This window comes from Rhinolophus sinicus, chromosome X (assembly GCF_036562045.2).
Source record: "Rhinolophus sinicus isolate RSC01 chromosome X, ASM3656204v1, whole genome shotgun sequence".
In the NCBI taxonomy this organism is placed as follows: domain Eukaryota; kingdom Metazoa; phylum Chordata; class Mammalia; order Chiroptera; family Rhinolophidae; genus Rhinolophus; species Rhinolophus sinicus.
Window position 1 is genome coordinate 97103658 of NC_133768.1, and position 23022 is coordinate 97126679.

The 23022-nt window shown below is 37.4% G+C and overlaps 1 protein-coding gene across 1 annotated transcript; it reads right to left on the reverse strand.

Annotated features, from left to right (window-relative positions):
• Positions 1-1503: 1503 nt before the first annotated feature.
• On the reverse strand, positions 1504-21501 carry MOSPD1 (motile sperm domain containing 1). The gene is made up of 6 exons (XM_019717457.2): positions 21371-21501; positions 12508-12762; positions 12317-12392; positions 10634-10851; positions 4700-4861; positions 1504-3077 (listed from the first exon to the last, which is right to left on the reverse strand). The coding sequence occupies exons 2-6, from the start codon at positions 12659-12661 to the stop codon at positions 3046-3048; spliced, it is 642 nt and encodes a 213-aa protein (XP_019573016.1). The 5' UTR covers positions 12662-12762; positions 21371-21501; the 3' UTR covers positions 1504-3045.
• Between the last annotated feature and the right edge of the window lie 1521 nt (positions 21502-23022).

Genomic DNA, 23022 nt, shown 5'->3' on the forward strand with positions numbered 1-23022 from the left:
CATGCTAAACACATCATAAGCCAAGTCAAAAGAAAAATGATAAACTGAAAGGAAACATTTGCAACTCATATCATAAACAGCTCCTATAAGTCAATAAGAGAAAACCGACCCACCCACCAGAAAGAAGGGGGTGGGGTCAAAGGATGTGAATAAATAGTTCTATGAAAAGATACTCAACCTCACTTATAAGTTAATAAAAATTAAAACTACACTGAGATACCATTTCTCACCTATCAGATTGGCAAAACACATGGCTGATGAGACTGGAAGAACACGCACTCATGCATTGCTGAAAGAACTGGTCGGGAAGGGCCTGGTAAAATTAATTATGGTACATGCTCCACAAGAAAATGCTTTGCAGCTGTAACAAAAAGAATGAAGATACTCTTCACTAATATACAAAGTTCTGGATATAGTGTTAAACAGAAAAAAAGCTAGGTGCAGTATAGTATATAACATGTTACCATTTTTCTATAAAAGCATAAAAATAAGGTTTCCCCCACTATCCTATTCTTATTTTTATGCTTTTATAAGGAATTGCATCCTTATGAAACTTTTTGTAAGCTGAAATAGTGTAAAGCAAAGAAGCAATTACCTTCGGACACATCTTGCTAATGGATACAAAATAAAGCACACATGTTCACAGACACAATTCAAACCTATGGCAGCTTGAGTGTAGTTCCCGGGGAAGGAGCTTGGTGGGGCCATTCGCTGCTCAGAGTACATGCTGCAAAAGAAACATTGAACGCTATGTTTGCTTTTTGCCTTTTTTCATAAAAGCGAAAATCCTCTTTGGATTTCTTTCGGTTAGGGAAAACATGTACTAAGTAAGCCTTAAATGTGAAGTGGCATAAAGCGAACTTTCAAAAAGCAGGGGGTTCCTGTATATATGCATTTGGATACAGAAACAATAGAAGCATATTTGATAAAAGTGGCTGAGTGGGTAGGTAATGGGTGGACAGGGATGGACAGCAGTAATTTTTCACTGTATAACTTTTTATTTATTTCCAATGCACTTTTATTTTTTTAATCATTTTTATTAGTTTCAGGTTTACAAAACAATATAGTGATTAGACATTTCTATACCTCACAAAGTGGTCACCCCAATAAGTCTATTACCCATCTGACACTGTACAGTTATTACAATATTATTGAATATATTCCCTATGCTGTACTTTATATCCCCATGACTATTTTTTTTAAATTATAGTTGACATTCAATATTATTTTATATTAGTTTTAGATGTACAGCATAGTAGTAAGACTTTATATACCTTTTTATAGTGTTGATTTTTGAAGCATGTGACTATTACCTATTCAATAAGTTAAAAAGGAACAAATTAACTCCCTTGGTAAATTAAGACATTTCAGACATTTTAACTCACAAATTTCACTTCTTATTTTTCCGATTTAACTCACAGGAATAGGAGACAGCTTCAGGAATTAGGAGAGCTAAAACTTTGAGTTCTTCAGAGCAACACGAAAAGTGTAAATCAATGTGAATCTTGGGTTTCCATTTTCTTTTATTTTTTTAAAGTAATTTCTTTACAATGTGCTTTCACACACACATACACACACATGCGTGCACTTGCACACACATACAACTTGAGATGGACAGAGAAACAAGGATAGCCTCCAAACATAAGTTTGGTTTTTTCCAAAGTTCAAAATAGATTACATTAATATTTATGTGCTTTTCACTCATTACAGTGTACAGACATGATCCGTTTAATGATTTATGCTCCCCAAATGGTTAAACAATGAGGATTTTCTTTTAAGAGTGTATGTAAAAGCTTTTAGTTTAGAAGCAAAGTATAGTTTCCTGCAAAAACCAACCTCAAGCATGTATTTTGTGTTTACATATATTCCTTGAGAATACTACAGTAGCAGTGCATAAATTCATTCTGTAAAAAGATCTTAAAGATGATTTTCAAGAGACTCTCATTACATTGTGCTCTCAGATAAAAATCTTAAGTCAAAAGATCAATTACTATGACAATAACAGTGAAAACCGCATATATAGGTTAGAGATTAGAAGAGGCTATAACGAAATGTAAATAGTTGTGCTTCGGGGACTTTTTTGGTAAAGTTATTTTAATAATAAATACAAACTTAAAAAATGTCTCAGTGACTGATACAAAATAGACACAGATATCAAGGATTTTCTATACGTGGCTTAGGGTTTAAAGGTGAAAAATCATCTCCACATAAACCATCCGGCATTAAGTAATCCCAGTCTGGGCTAGTCGCTTACAGTCAGGCAAGAAGCTGGGGAGAAAAGATAAAGTGATTTTTCCTCCTATTAACATGAAGCATTATCCAGAGGTAAAGCCAGGGTGGACCAACTAACTAAACACATGCCTACCTTCCTTTAGAATTCTTAGACCAAAGGGAGGTCACCCTACTTTTATGAGGTTTAAAAAACCCACATGCTTGGTATCTGGACCAGAACCTATTCTGTAATTCAGAAGATGAATTAAATAGTCCTATCTTCTGTGAGCCCTAGGATAAGCATGATACCTCAGTACTTTATGCATTTTTTTAAAAACTCTCTACATATTAACTGTAAAATTCTTATAAACACCATGGCAACTGTTTATAATGATAGAGGACAAAGCGCAATTTACATAGTAACGTTGATGTTCCTATAGCTAGGAAATAAATGTAATTTTATTTTTAGGCTGGTCAGTTTGGTCTTTTAGGCCTTTAACTTTGAAGGACACATGACCTTAACAAAGTAAATTAGAAAAAAGATGAGAAAATAACAAATGTTTTAAATAAAGACTTTTGCATAATAGGTTTAGATATAAAACGAATTCCTTCAAATAATTTCCTAGGTGTCACTCAGAAGCATCCTGCTGTCTGTAACATAATGTGCTGAAGTCCTTTGAATAAAATTATAGAGTAATTTAAAATATACATTTATAATTATTGTAAATCATTCAATAGTTTGTAGCATGTTAATGGAGTGAAATAAAGATAAAAGGCAGTCCACATTCATATTTTCAAGATAAATTTACTTCCGAAGTTAATTGGGTTCCCTGCTCATGTTCTAAGTATAGCCATCGTGATAAGACCTGAAAGAAAAAAAGAATGGAGAACAGTTAAAGACATGCATTTTACAAAATTTTCCATTCAATAAGCAATTGTTTAGCCCTCAATGAGCAAATAAAATACAGCACATAGGCAAACACTCTACCAAGAACCCCAAGTCAATTCAAATTTAGTTCATGTTATACAGAAGAAATCCAATTTACAGCAATGGGCAGTAACTGGATAGATTTAATTAAATCATTAACATCTGGCCATAGCTAATTTTTTAACCATCAAATATACCTCCCACTTTATCCAGTCACATCAGCTATAATAATAGCAGACATGCCATTTGAAAGTGTCAGTAAAGTCAGTTGACTTCATCAACAATAACACTTGGGGCCCATTTGTATCCCAGGACCACAAAGAGGCAGTAGTATTCCTCCTTGGCTTGTCTCTTTTGAAGAGACTCCATACATAAAACCATAAAAAAATTTAATATGCTCTGTCCTAAATGTTTTTAAAAAGTGAGTGATAAAGTACAGAAAAGGAAAATAATCACGTAGGACCAGGACAGTCAGCAAGGATACCCTGAAAGGTAAAGCTGAAATAAGCCTAAAAGATGGACAGGAAAGACAGAGAACAATGAGATGGGCAGGCATTCAGGTGAGGGAAGAGCAAGGACATGGAGGTAGGACTGGGACTCTAGATGAGCTTTTTGGGGATCAATAAATAATCTCACAGCTCTAATCAAGGATTTATGTAGGGCACCAGTTAGACAAGAGTCGCTCAGAGAGGTCTCAAACAGTATGGAGAGTCTTAAATGCCAAACTATGGAATTATACTTCATTCTATGAACTATGGGAAATAACTGAATGTTTTTGAGTAGGGAGTGGTGGCGGTGAAACCAAAACAATGGAAATCAATCTGACAGCAATATGATAGATGGTTTGGGGGGAAAAGTAATAGGGGCACAGGAATAGGAAGAGAAGGGACACAGACAGAAAGTAGAGAGGCAATTTAAAAGACAATTTTGAAATTAGAAAAAGAGAGAGCACCAAGAATTACTGAGAGAGAATACAGAAAAGAGTTGGCATCTCAGAAGAGGTGAGAGGAGACTAGGATGAGTCATTCATCATCAGAACCCTAATCCTTGACACATGCTAGGTATTGAACAAATGTTTGTTCAGCTGAACTAATTAAATCTAAGATTTCTAGTCAGAATGACTGATAGAATAACTTAACAGGAAGCAAGGGAACTGGTTTAAAGAAAGGTTCACCATATTAAACAAGGCTGCCTTGTTCATCTTTATCACTATATGCCTTTGTCTAAGTGTTTCCCTAGGATCAATTCCTAGAAGTAGAGATGCTGTGTCATGGAATATATGCATTGTACACATGTTATACCACTGTAAGTCAGCAAAAGGAAAATAATTGAATAAATACAGTATTAGGTATTAGATAAATTAGCTGAGGATTAAATGTGAGCCAAAAAATAAATCTTAAAATGCACTTTTCCTCACCATGCTTTTAAAGCAATCTTTTGTTTTTCTAAAAATAGTAAACCACCACCATCACCCTATACACACATAAGACCACCACTACCACCTCCAAGCCATAAAAATTGCCTACACGTACGCCCCAAGTGCATCTTTAAAACACTTACCTAAGATATAAGCAGCCACTAATTTTTGATTCACACTTAAGTGGAGGTAGAGAGGCACCAGCGATTCCACATCCCCCATTGTAGGAAGCATCAGAGCTGCAATACACACCACTCCCAGGAAGACAGTTAGTAAACTAGGTCCTGAGGAGACAGTTCTGTTTTCTGTAAGAAGTCAAAAATTTCTCAGCTTGCTTCTAAAAACAACTTACACAAAAGTTTGTTCACATACACTCTTCACCACTCACCAGGATTCCAGTTTTGTCTAACTTCTCTGACTCTTTCCCCATCATGCCCACTCCATGAGGACTTATTTACTGAATTTATCTTGAAGCCCATAACTTCTGAGTTATTATAGAATGGAATGTTGAAATGGCATTGTGAGGTAGGGAGTTCCTACTGACAGGTTACCATCCTCTCCCCTACACACACACACACACACACACACACACACACACACACCTCACAGTAATCAGTACAAAGTGTTTGAGCACATTTATAAATTATATGCATGAATACTGTCCTATTAAGTTTAATATAAAACATACAAATAGAATTTTAAAAGAAAGGGCTGAAAGTAGATAGACATTGAAGTTCCAATATTATTTTCCTATACCCCCATGGATTGCTTGTATGTACGCCATTCTGGAGCCCACTGTACTACAGCTCTGCTACTTTCTGGAAGTATCTCAGATACGCATCCAGACAGGTTTGGTCCTAAAAACTGCAGCATCCTGCTACCATTTTTGAACATGTTAAGGTAACAAAAAGGCACGACTTGAGTGTTTTAAAGCTGCATATGAAAACTCTTGCCCTCTGCTCTACCCCCATTAGCAAAGAAGAAAGCAGTAGAAACAATATTTCACAAATATATGCTAAGTGAAACAAACCAGTCACAGAAGTACAAACATTGCATAATTTCGCTCATATGAGGAATGTAAAATAGTCAAACTCATAGAATCAGAGAGCAAAATGGTGGTTGCCAGGGTTTGGGGGTAGTATGAGATGGCAGTTGCTATTCAACAGGCGTAAAGTCTCAATTATGCAAGATGAATACGTTTTAGCAATCTGTACAACACTGCGTGCCTACAGTTAACATACTGTATTGTACACTGAAATATTTGTGAACAGGGTAAATCTCATGTTAAGTGTTCTTACCACAATAAAAGAAAATTTTAAAAAACCATTTATTACCTGGCCTGCTATTCTACAGTTCTGGGTATATGTGTCCAATATTCATATCCATATTTTTAAGAAACCCAGTAACAGCATTTTATGTCATATGGCTTTTCCTACTACCCTTCCTTTCATTAAAAAGGAATAGCCAATAGCAACACAATCTTTGTGTTTTATTAATGAAATAACACTGTTCATTTTATTAAATGCAGCTTTTCTAAATTATTAATACCTTAGCTGTTGTGCAAAGTTTAGTTGAGCCTCGCCAAAACCAGATAGGTGAAAACAAATTCAAATTTTATAGTGATTATTGCTTGACATGAAACAATAGCATAAATACCTAAAAACAAGTCTTATTTTAGTTAATAAATGAAGTAGCCTTACATTTATATTTGTTGCAATGATAAGTTTTCAAGGAAAGCATTTATTTACAATTATGCTGCTCACTGCAAATCCACAATAATAATGTCAAGGAATTTTTCCTATTTAGAGAAATTCTAAAAACATTTGTAAAAATGCTTGAAATTTTTCAAAATGGAAAGAGCTATTTCTCTGATTGTAAAATTTTTATACAGATACAGAAAACATAAAGGTTCCTATGTAATCCCATCTTCCTGGAAATAACGCTGTTAAAATCTTGGTATAGATCCTTTCAGATTTTAATGTCCGTATAAACATGTAAAATATTTTTTTACATGAGACCATATTATACATAATGTTCTATAGCTTTTTCCCCCCTCTCACTTAGAAATATATTTGAACCTCTTTCCATGTCAATATACAACCATCTGTCATTCTAGCAGATCCATGTAAATGCCTGTCTGGCATCCCATCTTACAAATACTCATAATTGAAGCAACCCCAATCGATGGACTTTTAGGTAATTTTCAATCTTTTATTATTATAAATAGTAAAAGGACAATTTTCTTAAGCAAGAGAGCACTGACTCAAACACTGCATAGACATAGCAGTTCATTAGTAATGTAATTAAGACAAACCCACTAAGATTCAGCTTCGTCTTTTTAAAATATCTTTTTAATAACCTGGCCTTTGGTATTTTGTAAAAATATGCTTTGTGGGTTTGTCTTAAATTTCTATTAAATGAAAATATATATTTATGTATACATATATATAAATTATATTTATGTGCCTAGGTAAGATCTGGAAAGTAACATGGAACATTTATATAAGCAGATTTGTTAAATGTATGGGATTATATGTGCTGTTTTCTTTTTTTAATTTATTGCTTTTTTTATACAATAAACTTAAGAAATTTCTCATTCTTATTGCCTTTTTAAAAGATTTTATTGGGGAAGGGGAACAGGACTTTATTGGGGAACAGTGAGCACTTCCGGCACCTCTCCAAGTCAAGCTGTTGTCCCCCAAATCCTAGTTGTGGAGGGCGCAGCTCAGCTCCAGGTCCAGTTGCTGCTGTTAGCTGCAGGGGTCACAGCCCACCATCCCTTGCGGGAGTCGAGGAGTCAAACCGGCCGGCATCCCTGTGGCGGAGAGCCCGCACTCCAACCAACTGAGCCATCTGGCCACCCGGGAGCTGAGCGGCAGCTCACCAACCCCATTCTTGCTGGGGAGGTCGCAGCCCACCAGCCCATGTGGGGACCGAACCCGCTGGCCAGAGCTCGCGCTCCAACCAACAGAGCCACCCGTCCACCCCCCTTATTGCCTTTTGATACATTTTAAAATCCAAATCTTTCATGATAGAGCCTTCAACCATTTTCCAGCTAACTCAAAGAGCCTCACAACATTGTTGCACTTGTAATATATCTAATAAACACTTTCTAAGCTAAAGACATGAAAAAGTAATGCCATTTCAAAACCTGCCAAAAAACAATCTCAATTTGTTTCAATATTTTAGTCCAGAGAAACTTAACAGACACAGGTAGTGCCTTTTTGCTGTCTTAAACAATATTTTAGTTCAGAAAAACCTTTGAAATCTATATACTATTAGGTTGGTACAAAAGTAATTGTGGTTTAAAAGGTTAAAAATAATTGCAAAAACTGCAATTACTTTTGCACCAACCTAATAGAAAGCACACATGATTTACTACAGTCATGTACTGCATAACAACATTTTGGTCAACTACAGATGGCACAGACAACTGTGGTCACGTAAGATTATAATGGAGCTGAACAATTCCTATTGACTAGTAACATAGTAGCTGTCATGCTGTCGTCACAGTGCAACACATTACTCACATGTTTGTGGTGATGCTGGTATAAACAAATTTGTGCTACCAGTCATATAAAAGTATAGCACCTACACTTATATACAGCACGTAATACTTGATAATGATAATAAATGACTGTTACTGGTTTGTGTATTTACTATATTATACTTTTTATCATTATTTTAGTCTACTCTTTCTACTTATAAAAAAAAGTTCGCTGTTAAACAGTATGCCGTGTTACACCAGCAGCAGCCTCATACATCTCATGTTTACTGCGTCTCTTGATGGCATCATTTTTTCTCGTGCTCAATTTAATCTCGTGTTGTTTTGTAAAGTAACATGCTATACAGGCTTGCAGCCTAGGAGCAACAGGCCACACCATATGGCCTAGGTGTGTAGTAGGCCGTACCAACTAGGTTTGTGGAAGTGCACTCTATGATGTTCACACAATGACAAAATTGTGTAATGACACATTTCTCAGAACGTATCCCAGTCATTAAGTGGTGCATAACTGCATTAATTTAATAAACAGAAGTGTAAAAGGTCACTTTGTCAACATAGACTAAATTTAACTCAATTAACTCATCTTTAATTGAGCTAAAGATGAGAACTTTACTCAATTTCCTGCCATATTATTGGAAACATAGGAGTAACTACCCACAAACAGGACATGTTGGCCAAGACTGTATATGGGACTCCCGTGGTATGGCCCTTGCTCTAAAGAGTGGCAATAGCAGTGGAAACCTTGTAAGACAAAACCAACCCAACAGGCCCTACCAGATAAATCCAGCCTTCCCAGTGTAGTCCATGCGCACATTTCCTGTGTAACTACAGTCAGCCCTTCATATTCTCGGGTTCCGCATCCGCAGAGTCAACCAACCATTGATCCGCAGTTGGTTGAATCCAAGGATGCAGAACCCATGGGTACGGAGGGTCAAATAAGGGACTTGAGCATCCGCAGATTTTGCTATCAGAGGGGGGAGTCCTGGAACCAATCCCACTCAGACACCAAGGGACGATTATACTCTGTGCTGAGGACATAATGGTGAACCAAGACAAATAAGGTGCCTGCTTTCATTGCGCTTCCTGACATGGATAGCTTAGATTTTTTTTTTCTCAAAACAGATCACGTTATTCCAATATCACCTATCTTCATTCATCTACCTAGTCCAATTTTACAATTAGAAGAGAACTTTAATATACTTCAGATACCAAAGGTTCATTATAAAAATAAGAATAAATGCTCAATACACATTGTAATTATTTAGCCCTTTAGGATGATTTTTTTCACCTGAATTCTAATAAATTGGAAAATAAAAGGAAAAATGTATAACTAAACTTTTAACACTTATTATTCTTGGCTATTAAACTGATCTGTTAAATACAAAAATGAGCTCCAACACACTTTACTTTAAATTATGAATTTAACATCAAAAAACAAATACTCATTATATGGCCTTTCTTGTCCTAGAGAAGGGATTTTAAAAGGGGAATCTCCCCTTTGATAAATATAAGTCAGCTTCATATTTATCTGAGATCTCAAAGTGACATTTGACAGAGGGTCTCTTTCAGCTTCAAAAGATGAAAAGCTGGTCTTGTCAGTCAATAATAGTTGCTGAGAAGAAAATAATCTACTAGCTACTACCCACCGTCTCTCGTCTCAGTATCATCAGAAAATTTGGGCACTCCCTACATGGACTGGGAAGCCTCTTGGCTACAGGAAATCAAAGAAGCATTACTCTCCGTGTTATCAAAATAAACATGCTAGGATGAACAAACTGATGGGGATCTATGAATTAATACAATGACAAGTAGACTTTTTAAATTCCTCATATATAAAGTGGAGATTTCAAGGACAGCTGCTATCACATTCACATATCACTATCAAAAAGTTTCCATGTTTTTATATGGAAAATTTTATCTTCCTCCTCTTAGGGTTGGAGGGAGATATTGAGAAGTTAAGAGGGAGGGGGAATGACGTCCAAAGAGTTGAAGATGAGGATAGTGTCAATGTTGAAAGAATATATCATAACACTTCTGAATATCTAAGCTGGAAGGAAATGAGGAATGGAGAGGGAGTCAATTAATAGCCCACAGGGGATATTATAATCTACTTAGTTTAATTAACTTCAACTTTAATGAGATTTTTTTTTTCAAAATTATATGAACAGTGCACCAAGTGTGGCCTATTGCCAAACACAATCTCTCTCTCCTTCTTTGAACTAATTAAATGAGAAAGGATATAGGAAAGTCACAGAAATGAAAGTATATAATTGCCAAATTGTGCTAGCGTTATAAACTACAGTGCCTGCATTCTCAGGTTTTATAGATTTAAAAAGTTATGGCAACATTAGCCCTCTCCTTACAGCCTCCTCTAGTCTTTTCTCCTCTGAAAGTCCAGCTCTAGGCCAGGGGCTTGACTTTAGGCATCTGCTCTCTAGGTTCAGTTTTGAAGTCGTTGATTAGGTTTAAAGCAACAGATTATTTTTCTAGTAATTATTATTAGCTCCCTGAATATTTTAAAGTTAGAAATGTATAAGACCTCAGTAGGACTTTAAAAACAACCCAAAATTACCTGGTTGAAATGATTGCTCAAAAAATAAACTTTCACTTAAATGTTCCTTTATTCTTTTTTCCTCTTCTTCCTTTTGTTGCTCTTTTGCAGAAGGGAGAAGAGTAGCCACAACCTCTTTTCTTCCCAAAGCCTTCCTCTGGCTTTGCTCGGAAACTTGGAGACGGAATTTGTCTATTACACCATAGTGACAGGATCGAACATCTCTATGACGAATCACACTGAAAACATTCAAAATAACAAATGCTGTTTAGGCTTCTAGGGCCTGTCAAACAGAATTCAGCAAGAGACTTCATACAGTAAAACAATATTAATGGACTACAACCAAATATTCAAATACAGAAATTTGCTAATGATGCTAAAACATAAAAATCACGGTATAACCCCCAAAATGGCTAATTCTAAAATATTTGATGAAAACTCATACTCTAAAACATAGAATAAAAGTATTAAGTAAAAAAAAAAATGATAGATAAAGAAAATTTCTTTGGGCAATGGCATCTTTTTTTCTGGATATCTGTGTGCAGCAATACTTACTAAATTAGATATATGAAATTGTTTCTTCCCCACAGAGGTCTCATAAATTTCTATTGCCACTTATTGCTCAAAGTAACAAACCTTACCCTAGACTTAAAATTGAAGTCCATTCACACAGGTGAAAATAATCAATTGCATAAGTAAGTTATCCAGTATGACCAATCCAACAGAAGGCTAACAATACACTTCCATATCTCTCTGAAGAGAAAAGAGTCTAAAAGCACTTTAGTTTTTATGAGACCTATTCACAATTCCATTTATTTGGTTCTTAGAACACAGAACAAACAGGTCAAAGGTAATGCATTCGTTTAGCAAGAGACTACATTTCTTTGGAATAGTCCTTGCTTATTGTGTACTGAATGAAAAAAGAAATGGGCAAAAGCACATCCTCAGATATACATCATTTTAAGGCTTTGGGATGATGAGAATGTATTCCAAAAGAGAAGACTTCTGCTTCTCCTTCTCATGGATGACTTAAACAAATACAGTTTACTTGGTGGCTTAAATTAAGGGCTGGTCAATGGATCCATCTGGTCACCACCAGTTCTAAAGTGAAAATTAAATATGAACAGCTTGAACAAACAATCATTTATCTGACACTCGAAGATGAAATTATCTGGAAGAGCTCAGATAACCTTCTACAGATGAGTAGTTACACACTTACTTCCTGTTTGTATAGATTAACTTCCAAGTTTATCAGCTGAATCATTTCAGATGAACTTATATTACCATTGTTCTGAGAGTGTAGTATTATTAGTTTCCCAAATGTCACTATAATAGCAAGATGTTCCAAAGAAAGCTAAATTCCCTATTACAGAGAAATTTAAAGGAATAAGTTAGAACTTTAACCTTCATAAATGTCCCTGTTATGATGACTAAAAGCACAACAATGAGGAAATGTTCGTGGAAATATTAACACACACATCAGTTCCAGCATAATGAAATACTAAGTACTTGGTCGACCTGTTTAGAATCTTTCAGAAACTTCTTAACAAGAATTTTGATAGACTAAAACTTTCAGCAAAAGTTCAACATATACATATAATAAATGCCTATGTGGGGACAGCTTCAAGAAAAGACCTTTTTCAAGTTAAACATATAAATATTAACACACTTAAAACATGTTACCAGGAAGTGATTGGGACTTACATATCCATACAACACTGAGGCTTTACTGCACCTGCAGCATCAACGACAACATACTTATTTGGAGTAGTACACAAAACTGAAAGAAAAAGTCACAACGGCCATTAGTGTTGTTTTTTTTTTTTTAATTAGTTTCTACAAGTAAAAAATTAGTAGGAAAGTTAAAATCTATCAAATGGGCCTAGGAGACTCACCTTTGAACTTTAAGGCAAACTCATAGGGATTATATAGAGTCAACACTTGCTTATGTGTTGACTGGTCATCTGCATAAAATATTAGTTCCGTGGGAAACACAAAAACAGGAAGATTTCCTTCCACTAACTCTGGCTGTCTTTTTTGTTGATGCATTGGCACAAAATCCCTCTTGCTGCAGCTTCTGGTTTTACAGTCTCAAATCTATTTTGTACTTTTCTTAAAGTCAGTTAAAAACTCCAAAGCATTTTGGCAATCTAGAAAGAGAAGAAAAGAGAAAGAAAACTGAACGATACTTGTTTTCATTTGTTGTCCAACCAAAAAAACACATGTTCAGCATACATTAAAATAGGTCCCCAATCATTTAAACGTGCCTTTTGACTTTTCCTCTCGGCTTACTTACACAGCTTTTACCAAACCACACAAAGAAATGTATACATGCTCCTTTCACAGTCAAGATTTCAACCTATGATAAATAACAAATACTTGAATGAAGGAATAAAAGTTTTCTACCTCAAATTAATCACCCCCTTTCAAAGAGGTGAGATCAAAGCGACATCACTCTTTTTAAACTTCAGATTTTTTAAAAATGTAGAATAAATTAAGTATCGTCACAACAATTTTGTGAGCCAATCAGAATTCTTAAAAACGAAAAAAAATAAAATAAAACAAAGTAAGTTTCCATGATTTGTGAGAGAAAAACATGAGAATCATTTTTACACTCATTTCAACAATGCTTTAGTTAGTGCCTCCTGGCATCATGGGTGGGAGAGTTCTTTTAATCTTTTTTTCCCTACCGAAACCCAAGATAAGCAAAAATGTCTGGAAGGGAAGCTGAATATCCAAACGTGCTAAGCAGTCCGTGGAGTTTTCTATGAAAATTCAAAGTCGGTAAGTAGGCCTTGGTATTCCAGTGGCACTGTGCCTCCCCTCCTACGTCAAGTACACGGGCTTCATGAGAGCGTTTCCTTCCAACTTCAAAGACCTTTTTTGGATTCCTTCTGGGGTTCTTGAATATGTTCCAGATAGCTGTAACTGGCAGAAGTCTGAGTGTCTGATAAGTGCTATGGTTCTGTATTTATTTCCTAATCTAATTTTAAGCAACTACATTCTCATTTAGCTAGCACCCTAAGTGTGACTTTTTAAAAGAAAGCAAAAGCTAAAACATACAATCACAGAAAATGTCTGATTTTCACCCTGTAGATCACACCTTTAAAATAGGCCATAAAAGCATTTAATACTTTGCATTCAGGTTCTCATACATCCAAAGAGAAATATAACAAATGATTAAATTTGTTTGATTTTACCAGCTATCGGGGTGCATGCGCTGATTCTGATTGAAAGCTTTCCACCTTTTATCAAATAGGATAGTTTCTGTCATGTATGCAAATCTTTATTCTTTTCTTTCAGCTGAGTGCCTGTTACAGGCCTGGAACTATGTCAGGAATTGCACAGAGATACAAAGATGAATAATACACAGGCCCTGTCCTCAAGCAACTCAAGTCTCATTGATGAAACAAAATAAATATTTATACTATCTCTGTTATAATGCATACTGTTGTATACGAAGTACTAGGGAACCAGAAGACTACATGAATAATTTTACCTGGAAGAGTGGCCAGGCATTTGAGGTAGTCCTTAACCTTTTGACTGCATTAACTGATTTCAAGTTTGTTGTCCAAAACGTGTCAAAAATCCACAGAAGATAATTACAGTATTTATATTTTTAAGTAAATACAGTTAGGTGTTACATCTTATTAAAATAAATGATTACTTTAAAGTATAAAAATTTCCTATTGTTATTCGTTCTTGAAAAACACAAAAATATAGAAAAAATTTACATCTGCTTTCCTAAACTTCCTTTCTGGAACACTGAGCTTGTGGGGTCAAGTCTAACGCCACAGTTAACGGCATGGAATATTATTCGACTATAGACGAACGCCGCAGCGAAAATGTTAAAAGAAGGGTACATACTTCTATGCTGGGGGTAGGGGGGTGTAGGAACGCAGAAACGTGAAGGGAGAACACTAAGAAGGTTGTAATCCACAGGCTGTCCCAGATCATCATGTTACTTTATATCCATATGTTTATAGCATGCATGTAGCTCATAACAGTATTTTTTTTTTCTGAGCTGAAAGGGCCTATTGACTTTTTTATTTGTAATAGTATTTAGCATTTGTATAATTCATAACAGATTACAAACTTCTCATTAATTACATATAGTGAATGAATTAATGTATGTAAAGCTTTTAGCACTTACTGCAGGCCAGACAATGTTTTAAGTATTTCTTGTCATTAAATTAGGAAGAGATCAGACTGAGACAAAAAATATCAGCAGGCCTCCTGCTTCCTAGTCTAGTATCCTTTCCACTATACCAAAGTAACTGTCCATTTCAATAAAAGAATGTCTAATCATTGTTTTGTACACCTGAAACCAGTAATAAAAAATACTAAATGTAGTCAATAAATCACATTAGTATTGGCAGTACCTGCAATGTTATCACCAATGGAAAGCAAAGATGTTTTCACATCAAGTTACAGTTGTTGCCTCTATATCAAAATATCATTTATACTCATTACTTCAAACGTATGGTGGTTATTAAACCTTCCCCTATATCTTATTATTTAACAGTGGATTAATAAAGAAGTATGTATATTAAATTTTAAAAAGTAAAAGTAAGATTATTCTGAAAAGCACCTGATTAAATAATTCTAATTTTGAGTTTTTATTTCCCACGAATTTCTTTCTTTTCCTAAGAGCCACATGCATTTGTATTTGGATAATGTGCTCCCAGAAGTTTGGTATCTTATTTTTTTCAATAGAAAATAATAAACTCTATAATTACTTTCTCAGTAAGCTTGGCTATCAGGAATAGAATATCCAAATTTGGCATCACTAAATAATATTCAACTTCTCATTCTAAAACTGTTAGGATGGATGAGAATTTAACTTATGATAAAAGGTGGAATCTCTGGTTTATAGAAGCCAGTTTAGTCAATAAATATTGATAAAACTGGGTATCCATCTAGGAAAAAACAGTTGAATTCATCCCTCATTCCTTATAAAATTCCAACATTTTATTATGGTAAATTCCAAATGGATCAAAGATTTAAAGGCAAAAAAATAAAATCATAAAACACTAGAAACCATGGAAAATCTTTTTTTATAATCTTAGGCTTTCTAACAACCAGAAACCAAAAAGTATTCATACATTCAATTATATAAAAACTTTTAAAATTCTTCATGGCAAAAAACTATTTAAGCAAAGCCAAAAGAATATTTTCAATTCATATCATAGGCAATATCTAATTTCCCTACTGTGTATAGAAGACCTACAAATCATTACAAAAAGACAACCCAGTATAAAAATGAGCAAACACTGTAACATTTTATAGAAAAGAACATACAGATTGCTTTTAAACTTACAAAAGGTTATGTGACCTCACTCACAAGAGAGATACAAACTAAAGCCATACTGAAATAAATGTTTTTTGCCTGTCAGATTGGCAAAAAAATAAAGAGTTTGATAGCACATGGTGGGAGCAATCAGGCATGTTCTTCACATTGCTGGCAGGGAGCTAAATTGACACATCCACTATACCTACCAAAGTTAAACACACATACCCTCAGATCTAGAGATTCTATTTCTAGGAATTTATCTGATATAAATAGTCCCCTGTGTGAAATCATGTATGTGAAAGGTTTTTTTGTTTTTGCTTTTTTTTTTCAGCACTGAGAATTAAAATAATGCATGTGAAGCACATGGAACAAAGCTTGGCACTTAGCAAGAGCTAGTTGTTGTCAATAGCAAAAGAATGGAAACAGCCAAACTGTCCATTAATAGTGGATTCATTAAATAAAGTATGATATAGCCATTCACTGGGATACCAGATATCTGTCAAGAAGAGGAAGCTCTTTGTCCGGTGTGGATTTGTACTGATGTTCAAGTGTAGCGTTAAGTGAGAAAAGTAAGGTCCAGTGCAGAATACAGAGTATGCTGCCATTTACGTGGAAAAGGAAGGTAAGAGAATATTTTGTAAACATATTTTCTTGGATATGGGTATAATATCTCTGGAAGGGCTGCCCCTGGAGAGACAATCTGAGTGGCCGGGGACAGGGGTGCGAGGAGAGGAGCGTTTTCTCCGGACACCCTTTTGTATCCTTTGAACCTGTTCAAAAGTTTTTTTGTTTTTTAAAGGTCGAATTAAGCAACTCTGCTAGGGCCTAATTTGGAAAAGTTGCCAGTTTTGAAACACAAGCAGGAATTTAGAAACAATGTGTGAAAAATCTGTTACTTGCATTTCCCAATTTATGAGTCCTTAATAACATTGAAAAACCTTAAAACTATGTGTAAAATAGAATGATTTCAATTATTTAAAATAATTGTACGTGCAACAGAAACTCATTACAAGGAGAGAAAACAAAGGTTTACTTAAGATGACTTGTAAACTTAGGAAAATATAAAACTTTTGTTATAAAGAAATGTGAGATGTTTTATAAACCTGCCTAGGAAGTAAGAATTAACCACACAAAACAAGTGCTAAACTCTTGGTTCTGACCTTAAGGAGAAGATAGTAATCACAGGTCAGAGTAGAAATTTTACTAGTTTTATATATTGACTTAGTAGGAATTCTTATTCTTTTAACTTTAAAGCTCTCTCTTTATGAGTTGAATATGTACACATTTTCCCACAAATTGTGAATTAAGCGGTCTATCCCCTGGTCATCATAAGTGCTTAATCATTTATGAAGTTTATTATTTCATTTCAGATCCCTGTCCCCATTTCTCACTTATCTTGGCTAAGATATAAATTGCCTCCTTAAGTTCAACCAGTGGAAATTAGGGAGGAATTTGCACCAGGTCACCAGGGCATTATTAGAGACTGCCAACAAACCTAATGAAGCCAACACCTGCCTTTAATTGATGGTTTTCCAGATTCTAACACTTTCTCCCTGCTCCAGTCCATACTGCAAAATGATAAGGTGCAAAAACTTCTGGTAAGAGATTATAAACTAAGCCAGTAAAGCCATATGAAAATTGGTTTATAAGGTTGCTTTCCAAAAGTCAAGTATGCAGAGTCAAAGAATGTTAGCTCCCAACTCTTCTCATTTTACTGCTGAGGAAATCAGGCCCAGGGTGGTTGAGGGATTTACCAGGATATTTGGTGGAAGGACTCTGGTGTCCAGACTCTCACTTCCCTATCATCTCCTCTGTATCTCAATTCAAAAGTCCTGCCTCCCTGATGCTGACTGCCACGCATCTCTCGAAAATGTCCCTGCTTTTCCAGAGTTCTCAAAGGATGACCCAAAAATTCAAGTCTTGATACAGGTGTTTCCTTTTCAGTTTTATAAAGAAGAAAATCAAGAGACAAATCCACTTACTGAGATGTGCACAATTTCTTTTCCTGATTATGAAATAGCTATGGCTGTCAGGAACTCTTCATTAGGGCATTAATAACCAAGATTTATCTTCTTCATCCTCTCTGGACACCAAAATGTTCCCCATTATTCAAAGCTTAGTTCAAATTTCCCCCCTCCTGGCAGCCTTCCTATACTACTCTGATCTATATGGATCTCACTAATTACATTATTTTTAATGTACTTACTGTATGGATTGACTTTTTTGACATTTGTAGGGTGTGGATTAGTTATGACTCCCCAGACTTCAGGCATAATGCTACACTGTTTTCCTGTTTTTGTTTTTGTTTTCTTTTTCTGCATCCTTCATAGACCCAAGCTCAGTGTCAGGCACTGAGCAGGTACTGAGCTTATCAATTAACCTACAGGTGTCTCCTAATAATTGTCTCCTTCTTCAAGGAACACTCACTTCCCCGTGGTAGCTGGACACAATTTGTCTGAAGACAAGCAAAGGAATCCAATTAGAGGAACAGTAAATCTATAGTGGCTATTTGCCATGGGTTGGGGTAAGAACAGACAATAGCACTCCCAGCTGCCTCACCCCCAGCCCTCCCTCTCTGCCTCCCTTCTCCCTCCCATCATCTCCTCAGTGCCCAACTGGGCCTGCAGTGTTTAGAAAGCCAAGGCTCCAACATACCACCATAGCCACACCTTACAGGGAGACAGTGCAGCTGGGAGCTGATGCTACAGGAAACTACCTTGTCCTTTTCCTCCATACTAAAGGCACAGAAATGCAATCCTGAATGAAATTGGAAAGAAAACCTTATGTGCATACACCACCTTGTGACCAGTTTGCAAACTACTCTCCCACCAAAAAAAAAAAAAAAAAAAAAAAAAAGAAAGAAAGAAAAGCCTAAACACACTGAAATCCTCAGAGAGACTTTCCACCATCAGTCCAGGGAGACCAGTACCCAAAGTGGGATTATTTTTCTGTTTCCCTCATTTTGGATTGACCAGAGGAAGGAAAAGGTGAGACTTGGAGATAAATGGGAGTTTCAATATCTTTTACCACCATAGATTCAAAACTTGGAGACTGTTAAAGACCATAGAAACCACTTTAAAAGCATATTGTCCACAGCCTCTCCAACATTTGTTATTATTTGTCTTTGTACACCTGAAATCTATGTAATTTTACTAACAATTGTCACCCCAATAAATTTAATAAATAAAAATAAAAATAAAGCATATTGTCCTTTGCCCCCCCCCCCTTTTTGTGAGAAGAGGAAGCTGCAAGAAAAATCAAATGAAACAAGTGAAACTTGGGTATTCTTGTACTGAAGTAGTTCAAAGTTTGAAACAGCTAATGATGATTCTAAGTACAGACTTCCCAGAAAACTAGTGACCTATGTGCTGGGCTTCAGAGCACCAGCCACAGTTACTACCTGTCTCTGGCTCTTGTGTTTACTCTGATTAGGGTTCCTAACTCCACCTCCAGGCAACCTCCCTTTTATCTAGGCACACAGGCTATCTCCTTCCTCCATATTTGGTGCAGTCCTTGCCAATGGCCAACTAAATACAAAATAGTTAAGAGCAATTGTTTTGCTTTACTCTCAATGATATTAAAACCTCTCTTTCCTTCCCATTTCATAAACTCAGGTCTCTTCTTCTTTGAATTTCTAGTACTGTCTCTATTAAGAATTTTAATGGCTGCTATGTTCCTAAAGTCAACACTTTCACAAGCGGTATTATAATACTCACTTTATATTTTTTAATGGTTCAATGCTCAGTATTAGGCAATTTTGTTTTTATACATTCCGTAGGTTTTTTGGTATAATTTGATATCTCACTAATGGGATTGCTGCTATAAATGATGTGTAGTGACAGGCTATTACATATTCAAGATGTAAAAGTTGAGTAGTGTATACTTTCAGCATTTACAAAAATAAGGATGCCCTCCATTAACATCTTTTTAAAACATTTGTTTTAAACTAGTTATTCCCAACCTGTTTTACAACATCCCAGTGTCTTCAGTTATTTCAAGATGTATGTGCAATTCCCAAAGCAAAATCCATATGAATTCATTATATGAACTATGTACTCGTATGTTGTTACACATAGCATTCTCAGAAGATTTAGAGTCACAAATTCATTCAACAAACATTTACTGAGCACTTATTATATGCCAGGAACTGTGCTAAGGAATATGGAGAAAAGAAGAAAACATTGTCTCAGCCCTCCAAAAACTACAGCTAGCAAAAAATACATACACACATAGTTAGGATATGATGTGGCAAATGTTAAAATGCTAGTAGATACAAAATGCTCTGAAGCATAAGCAAAGTGATGGTGTGCCTTAAATAGTTTTCGGTAGGTGTGGAGAGAAAACGTCCACAAGATTTTCATCACCAAGAATATATTAAACCCCATGCATGCCTTGCCTGAAAAAGTTGAGTTTTCCTTTTCTGTCTGGAATTCACATTAAGAATGCAATGCATTCCGAAAGAACAGGACTGCTTTTTAGGCAAGATCCAAAGGACCCAATTTTTTAGGTTTGCGTGATCTGTTATTTCCCTGAAAGGTCAAAAATCTGGGACTGTTTTCATCTAATATTTGCCCTCTCGCTCCCCGACGGTGAGAGGTCTCTTTGAGTCTACTGGGGCAAAAATGCTACTACAGTCCGGACTGGACAGCTGTCAGTTACTTTGTCCAGAGGGGAAACCGCAGAACATAGATCAAGAGCCGGAGGGCAGGAGAGGGAGTATCAAACAGTCCGTCCTAGGATTTCAGCTCCACCTGATTGGGCCCAGCCCAGCCTTTCCAGCCCTAGTCCCCACGCCGGCCGGCTCCATGTGAAACCGGTCATGTGAGCCTGTTTACAGCCGAGCAGCTGGTGCAACCATCAGGAACCGTGCGGAGGTCCAGGAAGGGGGAAGCATACAGGCCACATACCCCCTACACCCTCCACCATTATTGCCAGAATGCGTTCGCTCTCCCTCCCTGCCTTTCCACCCCAATTTCATCTCCCTCCAGCCATCCCAGGACGCCTTGCTCCAGCCTCCCGATTTCTTTCCATTTGCTTGCTGCGGGCTGAAGAAAGGTCGAGGACGTTGTCACCCTAAAGAGGGATTCAATCTCCCTCCCCAGCCCTCCTCAAAACATCCGCGGAAGAGTTGTCCCCGGAGTCGCATCCCCGGGGCAACCGAACTCTGCCGGGCAGGCACCGGGAGGATCCCGAGCCTACTGCCTCCGCCCGGGCACGACACACACACGGGCCACCCAGACCCGGGGCTGGGATCTGTAGGCTGATAGGGCAAAAAGGACCCCATCTAATTCCTTCTCCCCACCTCCCAACCGCATCCCGGCGCCACGAAGCCCTGCTGTCAGATAACGAGCAAAGCTCGGGGTTTGGGGACTGCTCTTTCTTTCCGCGGGGTCTCTCGGCAACGTAACTTCCACGTTTTCCTGAAGTCAGAGGAAGTGGGTGACGGGACAGTGGGGGACTCTCACCTCGGCAACACCGGCTCCTCGGAAAGCAGCTGCTACCGCTCCTCCGGTCCTTTGTCAGCGTATCTAGGCTGCACTGCCTGCTGGGATACCGGAGGACTCAAATGCCACCTCTCTCCGCCCTCGAGGATGAGCTGCGGTTGGGGGGTGGGTGGGAAAAGGGAGAAGAGGTGGAGCTGGGGGCGGGGCTTCGTTACTGCCACCTGGTCTCTTGGGTTTCTTACTCCTCTGTGCTCCAAAACTTCTTCCTTCTCTGTCTCTGACCTGCTCCTTGCCTCCCCTCCCCTTCCTTCCCGCCGTCCCCGAGAAGACTAGAGACTCTTACAGAGGTGCTGTCTCCCTTTGCACTTATTAAGCAGCCACCCTTGACTCCTCCCCTTTCTTACTTCCCTACATACTCACATCCAGTGAGTGAGTACCCAAGGCTAGTTGATTCTACCTGAGACATGTCTTACTGACCATCTTTCTCTACTCCATCCTCACTACTACAGGCTCTGTTTAGGCCCCATTACCTTTTGCTTGGGTAGCCTCTGGATCGACTCTCTCCTTCCACACTTGCCTTTGTCTACACCATCTCCCAGACAACAACCAGAGGGATTTATCTAAGATGTATAGGTGACTGTGTTACTCTTCTGCTGAAAACCTTTCAATGTCTCAGCAGTACCTACAACCCCTTAGCATGGTATATAAGGCCCTCTGTAATCCTTTTCTGATGCACCCAATACTCTAGCCCAATAAAATGGCCGTCCATGGAAGACAACGGGGCCTGGAACAACTCAACCGCACTGGCTGCCCCAAATCCTCCCCCTTGAAAGGAGTTCACACAGTCACTAACGTTCATAGGCCCCTTGAAATACCATTAAAGATAGAATTTTCAAAATTAAATTTTAATGATTGTCATGCAGGATTTCAGCTCCCACTCCCTGCAGAAGATCACAGGATATGGTGAGGCCAAAAAGGAACACCCACGGAGCCATGGATAGGGGGTTCATACCACTATATTCTCACTGGCAGCTGGGTTGGAGACACAGGAAGCAGGAGCCACACAATCCTCAATCCGCCGTGTGCTTCTCTGCCAACCAACACCCGCCAGCATAGCCACGGCAGTTATATCAGTGTCTAATGGCTAACCAGTAACAGCCGATGGCCAACTAGTTACGGCTGGTGGCCATCTAATAACCGAGCCAGCACCTTTCCACGTGAAGCTGAGAGCCTGGAAACTGCTCTCTGGGACTCTGTCCCTACAATGATGTTCAGAACTGAACAGTAAGATGCAGCTGCCCAGGTCCTCTTCCCATAATTATAAGGCCCAAAGAATTCTCCCAAGTTGCCCACCTAATCAGTGGGCTGCCAGCAGATCTCCCTTGGGCTCAGGCTTGTGATGCCTTTGCTCACATATTGCCTCTATTTATAATGCCCTTCTGTCTTTGGAATACCTACCTATATTTCAAGGCCCAGTGGAAATGCCGTGTCTTCTAATACACCTTCCAGAATTTCCCATGAGGCTAAATTTAATTTTTTTATTTAAATATATGTGGTATACAATATTATATTAGTTATATTAGTTTCAGGTGTACAATATAGCGATTCAATGTTTTTATACCTTACAATGTGATCACCCCACTAATTCTAGGAATCATCTGTCACTGTGCAAA